The 17,610-nt window shown below is 44.9% G+C and overlaps 4 protein-coding genes across 4 annotated transcripts; 2 read left to right on the top strand and 2 right to left on the bottom strand.

Annotated features, from left to right (window-relative positions):
* Positions 1-2,558: 2,558 nt before the first annotated feature.
* On the bottom strand, positions 2,559-5,013 carry MYCFIDRAFT_176897 (uncharacterized protein; the record flags this gene model as incomplete). The annotated part of the gene is made up of 11 exons (XM_007930816.1): positions 2,559-2,570; positions 2,618-2,626; positions 2,656-2,716; positions 2,750-2,777; positions 2,807-4,382; positions 4,451-4,573; positions 4,602-4,615; positions 4,692-4,794; positions 4,828-4,893; positions 4,921-4,930; positions 4,982-5,013. The coding sequence occupies 11 exons, from the start codon at positions 5,011-5,013 to the stop codon at positions 2,559-2,561; spliced, it is 2,034 nt and encodes a 677-aa protein (XP_007929007.1).
* A 499-nt stretch (positions 5,014-5,512) lies between these two features.
* MYCFIDRAFT_37701 (uncharacterized protein) lies at positions 5,513-6,497 on the top strand (the record flags this gene model as incomplete). Its single annotated transcript, XM_007930626.1, has 3 exons — positions 5,513-5,703; positions 5,755-6,241; positions 6,288-6,497. The coding sequence occupies 3 exons, from the start codon at positions 5,513-5,515 to the stop codon at positions 6,495-6,497; spliced, it is 888 nt and encodes a 295-aa protein (XP_007928817.1).
* A 4,197-nt stretch (positions 6,498-10,694) lies between these two features.
* MYCFIDRAFT_211899 (uncharacterized protein) lies at positions 10,695-11,878 on the top strand. Its single transcript, XM_007930817.1, is given in 2 exon segments — positions 10,695-10,811; positions 10,823-11,878. 1 exon segment carries the CDS (start codon positions 10,884-10,886, stop codon positions 11,757-11,759), a length of 876 nt encoding a protein of 291 aa, XP_007929008.1. The 5' UTR covers positions 10,695-10,811; positions 10,823-10,883; the 3' UTR covers positions 11,760-11,878.
* On the bottom strand, positions 11,835-13,173 carry MYCFIDRAFT_198278 (uncharacterized protein; the record flags this gene model as incomplete). Its single annotated transcript, XM_007930818.1, has 3 exons — positions 11,835-12,537; positions 12,604-12,725; positions 12,859-13,173. 3 exons carry the CDS (start codon positions 13,171-13,173, stop codon positions 11,835-11,837), a joined length of 1,140 nt encoding a protein of 379 aa, XP_007929009.1.
* Between the last annotated feature and the right edge of the window lie 4,437 nt (positions 13,174-17,610).

A 17,610-nucleotide genomic window follows, 5' to 3' on the forward strand; every position in this document is an offset into this window, starting at 1 on the left:
GTAAGCCCTATCAAACTCAAATTTTCCAAACCTCTATCCTTTTATAACTTCTACTATTTCTATACTATAGTAGAGACACGCAAAAACCCCAAGCCTTTACAACGGCTCTTAGAAAACTTCCGTAAGGGCTAAGAAATACAACGGGAAACGCAGGATAGGTAACGGATACTATTCACCTAAGATTCGAGCGATCTAAGCGACCTCGAAGACAGCGAAGCCGGAGAGGTGCCAAATCCTATACTACTGCTACCAAATCAACCTATACAACCTCCTTAGCCAACACCTAACCTATTATTCCTTCCTATACAGTCCTCCTCGTCCTTAGCAACACCTACGCAACCGACACCGATACCTACACTATCTAAGAAGCGAAAGAGAGCTAGCAATAGGCGTAATCCGGAGTTGTAGTCTCATTTAAGACCTCTAAAGAATAGCGAGCCTAAGAGGGTTAAGAACAGCCGGCACCGAGTATTCTACTATAGACACTATAGTAACAACGATATAGAGCGCTTTTAGTCTCAATCTAGCAACGCCGCCGAGCACCTATTCTATAAGCATCAAATTATCGTTAGTCGTATAAAAGAGAAGAATAATAGCAAGAAACAGAGCGTAATCGACTTCTTAGCTACTATTAGGAAGAACGCAGATATTGAGGCATAGAAGACCGTTAATATACTAAAGAACGCAGCGGATAAGAAGACCTTCAGATACGCTCTTGCTCGCTTTGTTACAGCACTTAGTGTCTTACATAGTGCTATTGTAACGAAGGAGTTTAATGACCTAATACTAGCAGTCAACCTACAAGCTGAATACGTACTTCTACGCTTATATACGACCCTCTTTAGCTATATTCTTTACAACTTCGAGTATTAGCGAGAGCGCGTTAAACAAGCCTTATTAGGCGCCTTAAGCTATATCTACGTCAGTACTGATACATAGAAGGCTTAGTATAGCAGGAAGCACTTCTAGGCTATCAATTGCTAGTATATTAATAATAAGGGCAAGTTGGTTTAAGTACTACTGGATTTTCTACCGCTTCTAGTCGGTTCTTATATAGGCGACTTCCTCGCGCTACTGCTTATTAATAGCTTCAAGGTCTTCAATATAATAGATAAGATCGGCTAGATAACGGCTAATAATGGCTCTAACAACAAGACCCTCTATACAGCCGTAGAGACCTTCATTCAAGTAGAAGGCTATAGCTACTTCCGGAAGCGCTATCTACGCTGTATTGGCTACATTATTAACCGGATAACGTAGGCATTTATATTCGCTAAGAATAAAGAGTCTGCCGAGAGCGAGGAGTTTAAACTGTCTATAATAGACTCGGATAGCGACACAGTGTCTATCTCGAAGTAGCTAGATATAGACGTAGACTCCTTTGCTAAGCAAGGTCTATTACAACGGCTATTCTCACTCGCTAAGCTTCTACGCTAGAACGACAACTTCAACGTATTTAAGGAGGTGTATAAGGCATAGCCTTCACTGCCTGCTACAACACCTAAGATTCTAGGTGAAACACGCTAGAATGGATGGCTCCTTATAATTGAGGAGGCACTGCAAACGAGGCCAATATTGAACAGCTTCTTCGATAGAATGCCGCACTTAAGGGACGCTTAGCTTACTACCGAAGAATGGTCTGTTCTACAGTATACTTATAACTTCCTTATGCTATTCAAAGAGGTCACTCTTAAGCTATAAGGCTACGCAGTAACACTAGATTAGTACTAAGAAGCTATAGAGTATATAAGAAGCTACCTTACTCGGTTAGCGGAAGACAACACTCGGCGTCAACCTCTTGTCCGTTCAATTTAGCTAGCAAGACAGCTATTCGATAAATACTATCGACTTAACCAACAGACCTGCGTCTATGCCGCGGCAGTCCTTCTATATCTAACTCGAAGGCTCGCGTAGTTGAATAAGTGCTTAGCAATTAATATAGACGCCGCCTTGTTAGAAGCTAGAGGTCTATAGTAAGACTATAAACAACGCTATAGACACAGCACTCCTCACTCAACTTCTAAGCGCAACCTCGAAGGTCTTACTAACCTAGAACGGTAGCAAATACAGTTACAAGCCGACCTTGTTGCTAGCGACGAGGATGCCTTCGAAGCCTTTATCTATAGACTACCGATTAGCCTTCTAATCGTCGGCAAAGACTATAACAATAGGCCTGTTTCTATAACACCAATTGAGTAGTAGATATAGCAACAATCGGCTAATCTAGCACTCGCACGGCTTGCTATCGACCTATTATCCGCATTCGCTATATCCGTAGAGTCCGAGCGGACCTTTAGCAAGAGCCGGCGTACGATATTATAGGAGCGGTTATCACTTAGTAGTAACACTATCCGGATGAGTGAGTGTTTAAAGAGTTGGCAGTCTATAGGCCTTGCTTACATACTATTAGAAGGGCTGTATTCACTGGAAGGCGCAGAGCACGAAGATAATGTATTGATAACTGCTAACAACGACTATAGTCTTTAAAATAGCACCCTTCTTAACCATAACGCTTACTACTATAGTGATTATATGATTATAGCGATTGTGATTGACGATTAATCACTCACCTGAGATTGTGATTGTGATAACGGTCAGGTGATTGTGATTAATCAACAATCAACAGCTATGTCTCCGACATATGCATGCTCTGACGAGTGATGTGGCAGTAGTTACGATAAGAATGCATTCATGGCAGGAAATGGCCACAGTACGGCTCGAGAAAACAACTTTCTTCTATTCAAATCACAGAACCATCACACACGAGTACTCAGGTACTAATCCTCGCCCAAGTCCTCCTCCCCACACTCCTCCTGCCCAACATCCAAAGCCTTCAATCCCACCACAGAATCAACTCGCTTCTCCCCATCCTCACAACCCTCCACCACGTCCCCATTCTCCTCCCCAAAAATTTCCCAACCCTCACCACTCTCCTGCCATCCAACCCTCGTAACCATAGCCCCAAACATCGGCACCCCGCCCTCCCACTCCCCAACAGGAATCCCCCCAGCAAACCTCGCAAACCCCCCATTCCAAGTAACCCACCCACCCTCGACCTCCTCAGCCGGGACATCAGCCGCAAACCATCCATACTCCCCACCAACCATCTTCTCCAGAATCACAATCGACGTTGTACTCCAATCCGCTCCCATCGCCTTCATCTTACCCCAATGATCAACTACACTCCAAAGCGGACTGTATTGGGAAACTTGACTCATGGTACGTTGATAGATTCTTAAAGCCCAGCTCTCACCACGTTGTGTGTATCCAAAGCGGTTGGCGAAGTACCGGTGAACTCGCCGATGGACTTGGATGTCGATGAGGAAGTCGAGGAAGGTGTACGTCATATCTGGCCATTTGCTTCGGAGGAAGAGGTTGAGATCTTGAGATGAGGTGTTGTGGCACCAATTTATGAGGGAGATGGTTAGGTGGATGTGCGTGTTGATTTCGTCGTCGTCGAGGGTGCCTGGGAAGGTGAATTTGATGGCGTGGAAGCGGGTTGATGATGAGGGGAGGATTTCTGCTGCGAGGCTGGGAAGATGCGTGGCGGAGAGATCGCGGAGGTCGCGGTATGTGCGGATTTTGTCGATGGCGTTGATGATTTGCAGTACATCCAGGGTTCCGACGCGAATGGTAGAATGTGTGCGTATGGAGTCGAGGTTGCGCTCCTGGAGAAGCATAGTCTTGACGATGTTTTGGTATGCACGAAGCGGGAGTCTATTGTCGCCAGGCTGTGATTCAATGGTGACGAAGTAGTTGCACTGGTCATTCATGAACACAGCGAACAATCCATAAAGCCCGGGCCTGGCGTTGATACTTCTGATACGCTTCAGGACGAATGCGATGACCCATTCCGGCGTATAATAGTCTCGGTGATCAGGGATCGTTTCTCTGCCATCTCGCTTCGCCTTCATCCACCATGCCGGTCGCTCAGTCGAAAATTTGGGAGATTGCAGCTCTGGGAAGTAGACTCTGTACTTGCTCCCATCGATACCGAGCATCGCGAAGCCGACATCAGGCTTCCATGGTCCCGGACGAGGTGTCACGGTCCAGGCTTTCGGGTCGCCAGCGTCACGAGAAAATCGTGGCCGATATGTGTGCTGTGCTTGGCATCCTGGAATAGAACAAGGACCGACATATGGCGCTGAGAACAGGCGTTCGAGGAGATAATGTGCTTGCCCTCCACACCTTCTACTTGATCTGGCTGTGATGAGCATGAACTGAATCGTGACTTGAAAGGTCATGTCGGCTTTGTCTCTGTAAGTGTAATGAAGAGACATAGTCCGGTTGCGAGTGCGATGTGGTGTGTTAAGGGGTGTTGGATCGGCAGCTAGATGGTGTTCGAGATATTTGTTGCGCCTGTTGTAATCTTTGGTTCGATCCTGATGTCGATGTCGAGTCGAAGTTTGATATATAGATGTCGAGGTTCTAATATAGGTTAGATCTGGACTTCAATGATTAGCATGTGAATAAAAGTGAAGGGCTCCAGAGTTTTAGGCAGCACGTCCGCATGTGATACATGCAGAACAATCATATGCAAGGCCTTTGAGTGAATAGCATGATCTCGAAGCATCTGCAAACGTGCTCAGTTCTGTTGCAACCAAAAGTTGGAAGCCTATTGTTTTCCAAAGGTTCGCAATTCAATTGTTACAATAGCAATTAAAGCCTCCCGGTTCAATTAGTGTCGTCACGGTATTTATTGTCCCGGTCCTGCTTCGAGATTGCGGTATTTGAAGACAGAAGTCCGGCGGGAGCATAGCTCAGCGGATTCATCAACTTTCCCATCGCGGAGGTCTACGCAGTTGCTGGTGGTGAAAATTCGCCAACTGCCATTCCTAAGGTCTCATCCTGATCATGGCTCTTCATGTCAGGCAGTTGGCGAGATCCCTGACGCTGTATCTAAATGTCTTGGAGTAGCACCAGTGATTCACTGTCCAGGTGGTGCAGAATAGATCCGGTTGACAAGAAATCGATCTGCTACAAGAGTGCATTAATTGGTGGCGTAGTTGCCATTGCTCGCTTATTGCTTGTACTGTAGAATCCTGGAAACATGAGTGCGACATGGACATGTGCGTCAGGAACTTGCCGCGGTTGGTGCATCAGTCCAGTGTAGGAGTGCGTGGCCGTGCCTCTTCACAAAATCTTTATGCGGTGATGTGAGGTTGAGGCGAATGGACGCTTCCTCCGCAGTGTCGATCCGGCTTCATTCGCTTTAGGTATGGCGTTTCTGGGGAATCAGTAAAGTTCGGCCAATTGACAGCTACCTACCTCTTCTGGTAGTAGAGCTTGTGCTATGGACAACGCTGTTGATGAGATCGACAATACTCCTCCTCGGCCTGAGCTGAGCCGCGCAGAAAGAGAAAGGTCCGATATGACGATGCCGATCAGTGTATGCCCGTAATAAAACCTGCGCGTGCCTCTTCGCGAAGACCTCTGCCAGCTGTGTTCTGCGTGAAGTGTTGTCTTGAAGAAACACACATTCACAATCATCCTTCCCACTTTTCAAGTCGAAATGTCGGTCTCGAACGAGAAGTCAGAGGACATCGAATATACAACCAATGGCCACGACCACGCCGCAACCATGATGCCAACGCTCGAGCAGGTCCAAACGCAGGGCAGCATTACCATCACGCCTGAGATGTTCGAGCGGATGTATCTTGCGCCCCAGAACAAAGTCTCAGGAGACCTCAGAAGAACACTAGGGTAAGAGTGTGCAGGACGTCAGCAGAAAACATGGTTCTGATGAAAGGGCAGAAATCCGACACCGATTGGTCTCGGCGGCTTTCTCATTGCGTACTGCCCGATCATCTTCTCACTGCTTGGGTGGAGAGGGTACACTGGCGGTGGGGCGGCGACAGTCGGAACATACTATTTCTCCGGTGGTCTCCTGGCCATCATAGCGATGATTCTGGAGTTCATCTTAGGAAATACGTTCCCAGCTGTCTTTTTCGGAGTTTACGGAGGGTACTTCTTGTCGTATGGCGCGACAATCACACCAGGCTTCGCCGCATATCTTGCGTACGCACCAGACCCGAGCGACCCATCTGGAGGACTCGAGGCACCAGCATTCTTGTCGGGTCTTGCTTTCTGGAACCTAATGATGGGAATTTTCACCATCTACTGCACAATCTGTGCGTTGAGAGTGAACCTGCTCTTCACACTGGCTTTCTTCTTCCTGGCTTTGACGTTCATCCTGGTGTCTGCCAGCTATTGGTGCGTCACAGAAGCCGGGAAGATGGTCGTCGGGCATAATTTGCAGCTGGCGAGTGCCGAACAGTTCTCAAGAGCATAGATCTCTCGCTAATCGAATTCAGGCTGGCGCTTCGTGCGGCTTTGTGGTCATGATCATCGGGTGGTATCTGCTGCTAGCCCTCATGCTCACCACCGTGGACTTTCCCTTCAACTTGCCAGTCTTCGATCTCAGCCACGTGGTGCCGAGCAATACCGAGCTCATGAAGAAGAGGAAGAATAAGAAGGACCTGGAGAAGAACAACTAGTGGAATCAAGATGCTCTCGGGATCTGATAATGTTGATCAGCGGGAAGAGTTAGCGCGGACCAATGCTATGAGCATGGGCTGACGGAGAGCATGCATGATCCGGTCCACCTTTTATTGCGCCGAAATCACGTGGGTTGCTGCAGGACGCAGTGGTTTCCCCGCCACAGAATTTGATACCATTCGAATAGAGTCCCTGGGGATGAAATAGGTGTGAGGTGACTAACGGAATGCGAAAGCGTCCTGAACGGCGTAGACCTCCCGCTACCGGCTTTGACTCCTGCTATCTGCTGCTGTGAGGCGTCACGTTACTTGCAGCTCGAGAAGCGCTGCTGGCTGCGCGACTAGGTGTTCCAGAGGCGTGTACGGCCCTACTCACTTAGGCGGTCAAGGTGAACGAGAAAGGGAATATTTCAACAAAATGCTCGTGTCACGCATAACACCATCTGCTGAGGTCATGATGAGGTGCGGCAAGATCACCGTATTGGTGAGGAACTGAGCTACAGCAGGCTGCGACACATATCCCTTGAAAAACTCGTAGGCGGACGCAGCTAGAGGGTTAGCGGCGGAAGCTGGGAAGTCTGATCGCGCTACCTACCTAAATTTGGTGTAGAGCCCGATCTTCCGCCTACGCCCTTGGCTATTAGAATCCAGGGTCGTCCGATCTCGGTTTCTATATTGTTATCGCTTAGAATACCTATGTTTATCGGTATAGACCGTTTTTCTAGCCGTTAAGGTATTATTAATCGCTATAGACATTGCGGACCTTCTTAACGACAAGGCATACGACTATAGTAATATAATATACGATGCTAAGAACCTATTTAAAGGCGACGTAGATCTAGACTACCTATTTCTAGAAGGCAAAGATAATATTATAATAGACGCTAAATTCTTATCTTCTCGTTAGGTCCGCGAGGCAATAGTAAAGTCGTCCTTCTAGCTATCTATAGAAGCCGAAGAAGAAGCAGTAGACGAGGTTATCGAGGCTCTAATTGTAGCTAATTAACTCGGTAAATAGACTCGTATCTATAATATATTAATATCTAAGCTAGATATTATCTAACCCGAGTCTTAGAGACCTAGCTTTTATAGTCTACTAGAAGGTACGGAATACGCGAGGCAGGTGCGGTTGCTAATTAAGGAGATATTCGAGGATATAGAGTATAACAATTTACGTATAGATCGCGACTCTTAGATACTATCGACTTGTAATAATAGAGGCTAGCGGTTGCTACTAAAGTAGTTCAACCTTATATAGCCGGCTCTAATCTATCGGATAATAGTGCTATATACTAATTAGTATACTAGATAGAAACCGGAGTTTAAGAAGGTCGTAAATAGTCGTAAGGAGGTATAGGTTTCTAGACGGAAATAGAAGCCGGTTACTACTAAAGAGCTAAGGATTTTTATCGGTCTAATAATATATATATTAGCCGTGCAAATAGACAATAAGGACGATTACTAGCGCTCCGATAGGTACTAGCCTGCTTATAATATCGCTAAATATATAAGTAACTACCGATTTCGATAAATTAAAGCCGCTATATAGTTTAGTAAACCTATTAAGAAGAATAGCGGGTTTCTACCTTAGAAATAGGTTGTTAACCTCGCTAATATACTAAGGAAGGCCTTTAAGCAGTATATAGTGCCTGCGACTAGTATTAGTATAGATAAGGTAATAGTACGGTTTTATAGGCGTTCTTACTATATTATAATAATAAAGGGCAAGCCGACACTAATCGGCTACTATATCCTCGCTCTATGTAAGCGTAGATATCTGTATAACTTCTTATTCTCGTCGCCGAAGAAGCAATAGGGGTTTAAGGTTGTTAGTAGTATAGAAGAGTAGAAGGATCTAATTAAGGTACTAATTCGACTAACCGAGGCGGAGCAGAAGGCGGCTTCGAAGGCGAGGAAGGCGGCGGAGACTCGGGCTCGTAATAGAGGTAGAAATAGTAGTATCGATACTAGCAAAAATAGTAATAATAGTCTAGCTAGTAAGCGGCGCCGAACAAAGAAGAATAGTTATATTAATATAGTAGTTAATAATAATAAAATCGAAGAAAGTAAGTAACTACTATATTAAGAAGCCTCTTATATGCTATACTAATCTTAGGGTCTAATAGCCGTTAATCTTATTAGCTTACTAAGCTCGCTTAGCTAAGCCGTTCTTCGGTTATTGCTTTAGCTCCTATATTCGACTTACTTCTTCTACTATTATATAGATAATCTATTTAACAATATACTGCTGTTTCGAGTCCTGCGACACTATAGAATCGCGGCGATAGGTACGGTATATACTAGCTCTAAATCTTAGCTATAGCAGGGCGCTGTATTCTATAGGATTTAGTTTTGTAGGGATTAGGCAGTAGGACTAAAGCGGGACTAGCATCTACCTCCGAAGGTCCTTTAAGAGACGATAACACTTAATAGGAAGTCTATACGTTTCCCCTTCGACACCTTAATAGTAAGATACTATTACGACGTCGCTACTATACTATAGTAAGACCGCAACCTCGTCTAAGTCCTTATAACTAGCTACTAGCCGCACTAGCGAGTCTAGAGGGCGAGACGCTAGCCGAAGGCTACTAACGACTTTATTACTAAACACGTCCGCCCTTATTAGGTTGCCCCTAACTAATAATGCTATATTCTAGTATAGGCGGCACTATATAACGATAAGACAGGCAGAGTCGATATCTACGACTAATTAAGAAGTTATTGCGCTACCTAGTATCGTTCCTTAAAGCTATAGTATCTACTGTTCTATTTCCTACTAGACTCGGCTATAATTAATGCCTATATACTATACCGCGACTTTACGTCTATAAAGGACAAATACCTTACTACTTAGCGCTCCTTCCGCCTCCGACTCGGCTAGAGTCTAGTTATAGAAGGCAGTAAACAGATAGAGGCAGAATAAGCCGAGAATAAAGCTAATAATAGTCTAAATCTACGAATACAAGGTAGGTTTATAGTAGGCTTCGTATATAACTAGTACTACGTACGCCCTTCTCGTCGGTTTTAATAGAAACGAGGCGACGTTATTCGAGCGTAAATAGACGGCTTCCGCCTTAGCAAAGACTACTCTTATCTAATAGACGGAAGACTAATAAGACAATAGCGCTACGACCTATGTAACTTTACTAATACTGCGCTTAAGATTAAGTCGTAGACCTTCTACTATACTAAGCGCTATTGCAAGGACTGTAGACCGAGTTAGAGTTTATATAAGGACTACGAGTACGGCTAGCATAACTACGTTAATCTTATAGCCTATCTAGAGCGACGACGAGGCCCTATAGACCTACTACTCCGCTAACTTCTACTTCTTATATAGTGTCCTTATCTTTAGTATATCTCTATATCTATTATAGCTAAAGTTCTTTAAGAAGGCGTAGATTGCGTCTATATAAGTCTCGAGATATAGCACTCGAAGCTATAGCTATATAAACTCGCGGAAATTAACCTCTTCCGGCCTCTTAACTTCTACGAGGCTCGGAGGACTCGAGACTAGGTCTAGCGTAGATTTAGACCTCTTTATCTTCTTCTTTAGTAGCGATATAGTACTATCGAGAGACCTCGTTATCTTAGCTCGTACTAGCAGTAGTAACTAAGCCTCTAGCTTCGGTAGTAGCGAGGATTTAGGCTCTACGGTCGTAGTATCTCTATATTCCTTTACTTAGTTAGCAACGACTACTAGCGGCTACTAGCGGCCTAAATATAGCTATATATATAGGTGTTGTAGCTATTGCTAGCTATCGCTAGTTGCTAGCTATTCTATAGAAGAAATGATATTTAAGCTACCCTTAGAAGTCGCCCTTATTAGCGGTCTAATAGGCTCTCGAAGAGGCAGCCGCTTAACTATAATCGTTACTACTAGCGAGGTCGCTCGGCAGAAGGCACCAATCAACAATCGGTAGCTATTCGCACACCTACCTATTTTACTAGGCTAACAGAACTCTGCTCGACGGCAACCCTTGGTTTAGCGCCAACCTTTACCGACCGGGCTGGTGAAGGGATGATCATCGCTGAACGACAACATGATCAGCGGCGGTCAATTGCGTGATAGGTGTAGTGCTGGCGGGAGCTAAGGGAAGACCTTACGCCCGGGTTGGGCATAGACACAGCAGGGCGAATGAATAGATTGAAGCAGGGGTTTGGTTGGCTTTCTTCAATACAAGGCTCATCCGTTCACTGAAGCGCACGGCGACTGACTCTTTTCACCCGAATGCGAAGTGGACATCCATCTACTTCAAGTTGCGCTCACGGCAGCAGGTGGTAGGGCAGGCATGATGTCATCTGTTACTGTACCTAGGATGCTTCTCGGACCTCACCTCACACCTTGAAAGGACTTCACAGCATACATATGTATGCAACACAGATATGCCCAAACGCAAGAAAAACGACACCGAACCCGAGGCCGAACCATCACCTGAAAAGAACAAACACAAAGAACCCCTAGATTCCGCACACCCTCCCACCTCCACCTCAAAACCTCTCCCACCCACCTCCTCAATCCCCTACAAATCCAAACAAATCCTCTACTCTCTCCACAAACCCCATACCTCCCATACCCCCCTAATCTTCACCCACGGAGCCGGCGGCGGAATCTCCGCTCCAGCAACCTCAGACTTCGCCTCAGGATTCGCCACCCAAGCCCCAATCCTCTGCTTCCAAGGAAGCCCAAACCTAACCCAACGCGTAAATTTTTTCAACGCGGTAATCGACCATCAGAAACGTGCCAAAAGTACTCCATGTCCTGCTCTAGGGGGGAGGAGTATGGGTGCTCGCGCGGCAGTTCTTACAGCTTTAGAACGAGGACACGATGATGTGAAAATGTTGGTGTTGGTGAGTTATCCACTTCTAGCCGCTGGGGGAAAGAGGGAGTATGAGCGGCGAGAGAAAATTTTACTGGAGTTGAAGGAGGGGGTTGATGTGCTTTTTGTTCTTGGGAGGGAGGATGAGATGTGTGAGTTTTTGAGGTTGGGGGAGATGAGAGCGGAGATGAAGGCTAGGAGTTGGCTTTGTGTTGTGGAAGGTGCGGATCATGGGATGGGGTGGAAGGGGAAGGCGAAGGTGGGGGAGGAGGTTATGAGGAGGAGGACGGGGGAGGTGGCGGCGAGGTGGATGGAGAGGAGGGAGGGGGAGAGGACGGAGTGTGAGGTTTGGTGGGATGGGGAGAGGGGGGAGGTTGTTTGTGGGGAGTGGAGGAGGAATGGCGATGGTGATCTGTCGGAGATGAAGAAGACGAAGCGATGAGTGTTTTACGAGCTGGAGCATTCGAAATTCAGGGCTGCTGGGTCATCTTGTTGGACTTCTATCTTCGTGACCCAACTACTGCTGCTTCCTGGACATCTTGTACTCAAGCGTCTTCTTCCAGCGCTTCATCGTCTCCTCCGCATTGTGCAACACCATACTGGCAAGCTGACCATGATGACCGCCTGACTGACGAGACTCCACAGCGATGCTGATGTACTCGTTCCGACCTTCGCCTTTTTCGCCCAAGCTCATGATGATGCCTGCATACTTCAACAGAATCGCATTCAGGATCAATCGACACATGCGACCATTACCATCCTTGAAGGGATGGATGTTAACGAAGCGATCGCAATACTTGGCTGCCAGCGCGAAAGGGTCAAGTTGATCCTTCTGCTCGGCTTGAGCCAAGTCAGCTTTCAGCTGGTTTACCATGCTCTGCATCTGGGTTGGGATCTCACTGGGCTTTGGAAATTGATGGCCACCGCCGATGTATGCTTGCTGGTTGGCGGCACGATACGTGCCTGCCAAGGACTTCGTACCCACGACACCGGCATCTTCGCCACTCAAGCCTTCCATCATGATCTTGTGGGTGTCTCTGATAAGCTGTTCGGAGAGAGGCTCGTTCTCCTTAACAAATTGCTGAATGAGATGCTGCAAAGCAGCAGCGTGCTGAACAACCTCGCGGCGAGTACGAACGACTTCCTTGTAGTTTGGATTCTTGTTGGTGTTCTGGTCACTCGTGACCCACTGGTTCAGTTTCTCTTGATAGTCGGCGCTTCTAGTTTCTGGTCAGCTACCGGCACTTCGAATATGGAGTCTTGCAACGTTCAGAGAGCCCACTTACCTCTCAGAATACTCGAACGCCTCCCCATTGAATATCTTCATACACATCTTGAAGGTCTCGTCCAAGCTCAAGCCACGGGCTGGCCTTGGGCCGGAGGACAATCCTTGACCACTACCGACTCGCTGATTCGAAGCAAATACAGCCCTGGCCATCTCTTCAACAGTAAGCTCCAACATGGCGCTTCGCAGCATCTTTGCCTTTGTGGACAACTTGCTGCAAATCTTCCATGAACTTTCTGACAGTACCGAAGCGCACAGTGACATCGTAAGGCTTGTCCTTTAGACTCTTGTCGGTACGCCACTTATCATCGTAGTAGCGATAGTCAGAGCTCATGCCGATCGTGAAAGTCTGGCCGGAGAAGTCGGGAGCGCTCGATCCAAGACGTAGAGATGGCGGCCAGCCTTTGCTGAACGTTCCTTTGAGACCACCGCGGAGAGAGTACTTGCTAGTCTTTGACGATGATGGAGAGCCAGAACTGGAGCCGCCGATATCGAGGTCGGGAAATTGTTGCAGGAGAGAGGCACACTTGCCCTTCTTCTTGGAGGGAGTGTTTGGGTCACCTGGATCCATATTCGAGGGTGGTTCTGACAGATTTTGTCTTCTTGAAAAGGCTTTTCGGATAATGCTATATGCTTGTGAGCTATGCAAAACCCTGTCTCCAATCAGCCGCTCCACACGTAACTCTTGGCAAAGCCAATGCTCTAGCGGAGCGTCTAACGACATAATGTTAGGCCCCTATAAATAATCGGTTATCTTAGTATCAACTAGCTTCTTATATATAGAATACCGCGATACACGTCCGAGATAGCTAATATATTAGCGGAGGGGGGTTCGAGATGTTTCTACGACGTATATAGTAATATAAACTAATTTTTAAGATATATAAAACTATAGAGTATACAGACTAAAAACCTGTAGGTTCTATACCTATATAACTACTTTGCGATAGTAGGCTAAATAGATTAATAACTATACTATCTATCTATACTAAACTATATAGGTAGCATCGTAAAGGTCTATTCTATTAATCGCTATAGCTGTTAATATCGCGTAATACGTCGGCGCAATATACGAGGTCCTAGTTAGTAGTAACTTAAATCTTCGATTTATCGACTAGGCGACTATAGTCTTCTAATTTCTACTATTCTAACGACGCTAAATCCTTTAGTATATCTTCGGATAGCATTTAGTAACTTTCTAGGGCTGCGCGTAACCTATACGTACTAGATACTATCGATCTTTATAGGTATTCTAGTATCGCTAGCATCTCGAGTATCGCTTAGTCGATTTCTAACCTTCTAACGACGCTAAACTTCCTTATATACCTCTACGACTTTAGCGTACGCCTAGTAGAGGGTTCTAGTATTATCTAGTTATCTTCCGTTTGTCTACGCTAGTACGAATCGGATATAGGACTCGAGAGCTATATACGCGTATCTTCGTTTACTCTTCTATTTGTCCGCTTATGCGATATCCTCTTCTCTTCTTTTTCTCTTCTCTTCCCTTTCTCTTCTCTTCCCTCTATATCGACTTTAACGCTATCTATTAATAATACTAACTATAGATAAAGGTATCGCGAGCTCTTAGGTATATAGCGACCTACGCGACGCCCTCCCGAATAAATATATATAGGAAATCGCTAATCGTAGAGCGCGCCTTGCCCGTTAATACTATAACTAACGAGTTCGTTAAAAGGCTATTAAAGAAGCGAATCGCCGCTAGCCGCGTTCTCTCCGTATATGTAAGCCGCTACCGCCGGCTATAGAAGAACCTAAATAGTCTAATATTAAAGACGAGGATAACGTAAACTCGGAGATTAAGGAGTAAGACGATAGATTAAGCGAGGATAAACTCGATATAGAAGAGCGCGCTAGCAATATACTTAGATACGACCCTAAACTCGACCGAGACTAGGACTAAGAAGAGTCGTAAGATAAATCTAGTAACGACGGTAACGATGCGACTCCTCGTGCCGGCTATAGTAGACGTAGTAGTAAGGCTCTAGGTACCGCGAGAGGTCCTCGTAATATAGAGTTAACCCCGAACCTAAGATTAACATCTACGCGACCTAGTTAATCTAGCAAGAAGCGTAAGAAGCGTAAGACTCGTATATCCGACGAATAGAAGTACGAATACGTCCGAAGTGCTATAGACGAGCAATATCTAATAATAGCTAAGTTTGTAGCTATATACGTCGGTATTTTAGGTATAAGAGACTATCGTTAGAAGGTACGCAAGCTTATAAAGAAGGCCTTTCTACTAAGTAAAGGCCTTATAAGTACGACGGAGATGCGTATAGAGCTAAAGCGACTCGTTAGAAGGGAGTTCTTTAGCGAATATAATCTCGAGGCAATTACTAAGGAAATAGAAGACGAGAATACTTCGAATACCGATCTCCTTAAGCGGATAGACTATAATATTAAGAGGATTGCTCTAGTCTAGTATCGCGTTCTATAGAGTGTATTACCTAATTAGCGATATACCGCTAGTAGGATCTAGGAGAAGCTCGTAGCCGCCGCCGATACTACTACTATTGCCGATAACGGTAATAGTGCTTAGGAGGATATCGTTAGCGACAAACACTAGCGTATAAAGAAGCGCATTATGTTTATTATATAGCTCGTAGTCCGATCGATTGCCTTAAGGAAGGCCGGCTAGTTTAGTAAGAAGATCGGTCTCTACCTTTATACTAGTAGTGTTAAGGCGCGTATAGTTAACGTTCTTAGCGCTATAGGTATCTGCCCGTTATTCCGTATACTCTAGCGACTTACCCGGAAGACGGCGTAGATATATCGACGGTACGCTATTAAGATCGCAAAGTCTTCTCGTTAATAGGTCCTTGTTTACGACAACTTCTGCCGCTAAGCGAACCGTAGAGGATTCTAGATGCTTAGAAGCAATACTATATAGTAGAACTTTACTACCTCGCATCTAGCAATCTATCTAGAGATACTAGAAGGTAGCCTAACTAAGGACATATTAGATTACCGATATAAGCTAAACGCTAAGTCTATCTTCCGGAGCATATCTAACGACAGATATAAGAAGCTAATGTCTCTATATTATATCGATTAGGCCCTTAGTTCTGTCTTCCCGAGTATCTAAGGTCTATTTAATAGCTTTAATTTTAAGTAGAAGAGCAAGTCTACGGGCAAGAGAAAGTCTAAACGCTAGTAGTAGACCGATAATTAGTAAACCGACGAATAGCAAGCCTAGCGTAAATAGCAAGCCTAGCGTAAATAGTAAGCCTAGCGTAAATAGCAAGCCTAGCGTAAACAGTAGCAGCGACGCTTGCTAGAGTTAGTTAAAGGTAGCAGTCCGAAGGAGCGTTTTCCTTAGGTTGCAATTAGGATTAAGTCGAAGAAGAAGACTTAGATTGTCTCCTTACTAGTCTCTATATACGACGAAGCCTCGATCTAGGAGACATACGAGGTCTATAACGACATATTCGAGAGCTTCCTTAAGCTAAATTCCGATAACGAGAAGTACTAGGACTAGCTAATCCTTATTATTAGTAACTAGATAACAGTTGCTCGTAATAAGACTATTAAATGCGAAAGCGTAGAGAGCACGCGCGCCTACGACCGTAAGGAGTTTATTGTTCCTATCCCGGCTTTCTTCTATATCGAAATGGACTGCTACTATACGACTTTGCGATCTCATTTCGATAAGAATAGCAATAGCGAGCCCCTTGCCTACTCCTTATAGGCCGATGCTATAAATCTTAGTGTTCCTCGTATAAACAAAGACAAGCCGTAGTACTATTTAGTCCGCTAGGTCGTCGTACGGTCTTTCTAGGCTCGGGTCGTCGCCCGTTTTATTTAAGAGTTAAGAAAGCGCTACAAGATTGATATAGGTAGCAAGCCGACCGATCTAGTTATAATTATAGCTCTCTCTACTATAGAAGATATTAGCAGCCGTAAGGATATTATCGATACTATTATCGAGTATATAGACCTATTTAAGTATATCGAGATCGTTAAATCTATCTACGAGGCTATATTTACTCGCACTATATAGAATAGCTAACTTGCTAATAGTACTCCTTATAAGGATCCCGCATTTACAACTATATACCGTATAGTCTAATAGATCGATAGCTATTTAACTATCTATAAATCGATCCGTAAGATAGACACTAGTTATCTTCGCCGTATAGTAGATTATCTTATCCCGTAGTTCCTTAGTGCTCGATAGTAGAACTATAGCCGCGAGATAGTCTACTTACGCTAGTTGTTTAGCAATATAGCAAAGACTCTACTTTAGGACGTAATTATAGCCTCCTCTATAGTTAATCCTAGGAGTAACGGTCGTAGTATCGCTATAGATAAGATATAGGAACTGCTTAATAAGGAATTCTAGATAGATATTAAAGCGTACGGCAACGCTACCTATAATTTAGCTACGACTATAGAGCTTGTTTTATAGAACCGGACGGCTGCTACGACTATCTAGGAGATAATAGAGTCGATAAGTATAGAGACTATATCGTACTATACCGATAAGAAGGCTACGACTTAGGTTTTCTTATATGCCTCTAAGTAGCTAAGCTAGTCGATAAAGGTCTTGCTAACTATAAGCTAGTAGTAGCTAAGATAGGCTAATCTAAGCTTAGTCTATCCGACGACGTATACGCTCTCGGCGCTACGTATATTATAGAGGTCGTCGATACGCTAAATAAGTCTAACTACTTATTAACCCTCGGCGTTACCCGTACTAGAAAGAATAACGATACGATTAATAGGGTCGATAGTATAGATAGAGCTAATGCCTAGGAGCGGATTAATAGTAGCGCTAATCGCGGTATTCCTAGTGCTAATATTAATATAGAGGTCTCGTAGTTCTATTAACTAATTATCGACTATATCGATAGTCGTAGACTAGCTTATCTCGACGTGCTAGTAGAAGAGATAGATCTATCTAGGGATCTAGCGAGAGCGACGACTAGGAGTAGTACTATATCGAGGGCTTTAGCTATATAGGACTTCTTATATATCTAGGATCTAT

The sequence above is a fragment of the Pseudocercospora fijiensis genome (assembly GCF_000340215.1).
Source record: "Pseudocercospora fijiensis CIRAD86 unplaced genomic scaffold MYCFIscaffold_7, whole genome shotgun sequence".
Taxonomy (NCBI): Eukaryota; Fungi; Ascomycota; class Dothideomycetes; order Mycosphaerellales; family Mycosphaerellaceae; genus Pseudocercospora; species Pseudocercospora fijiensis.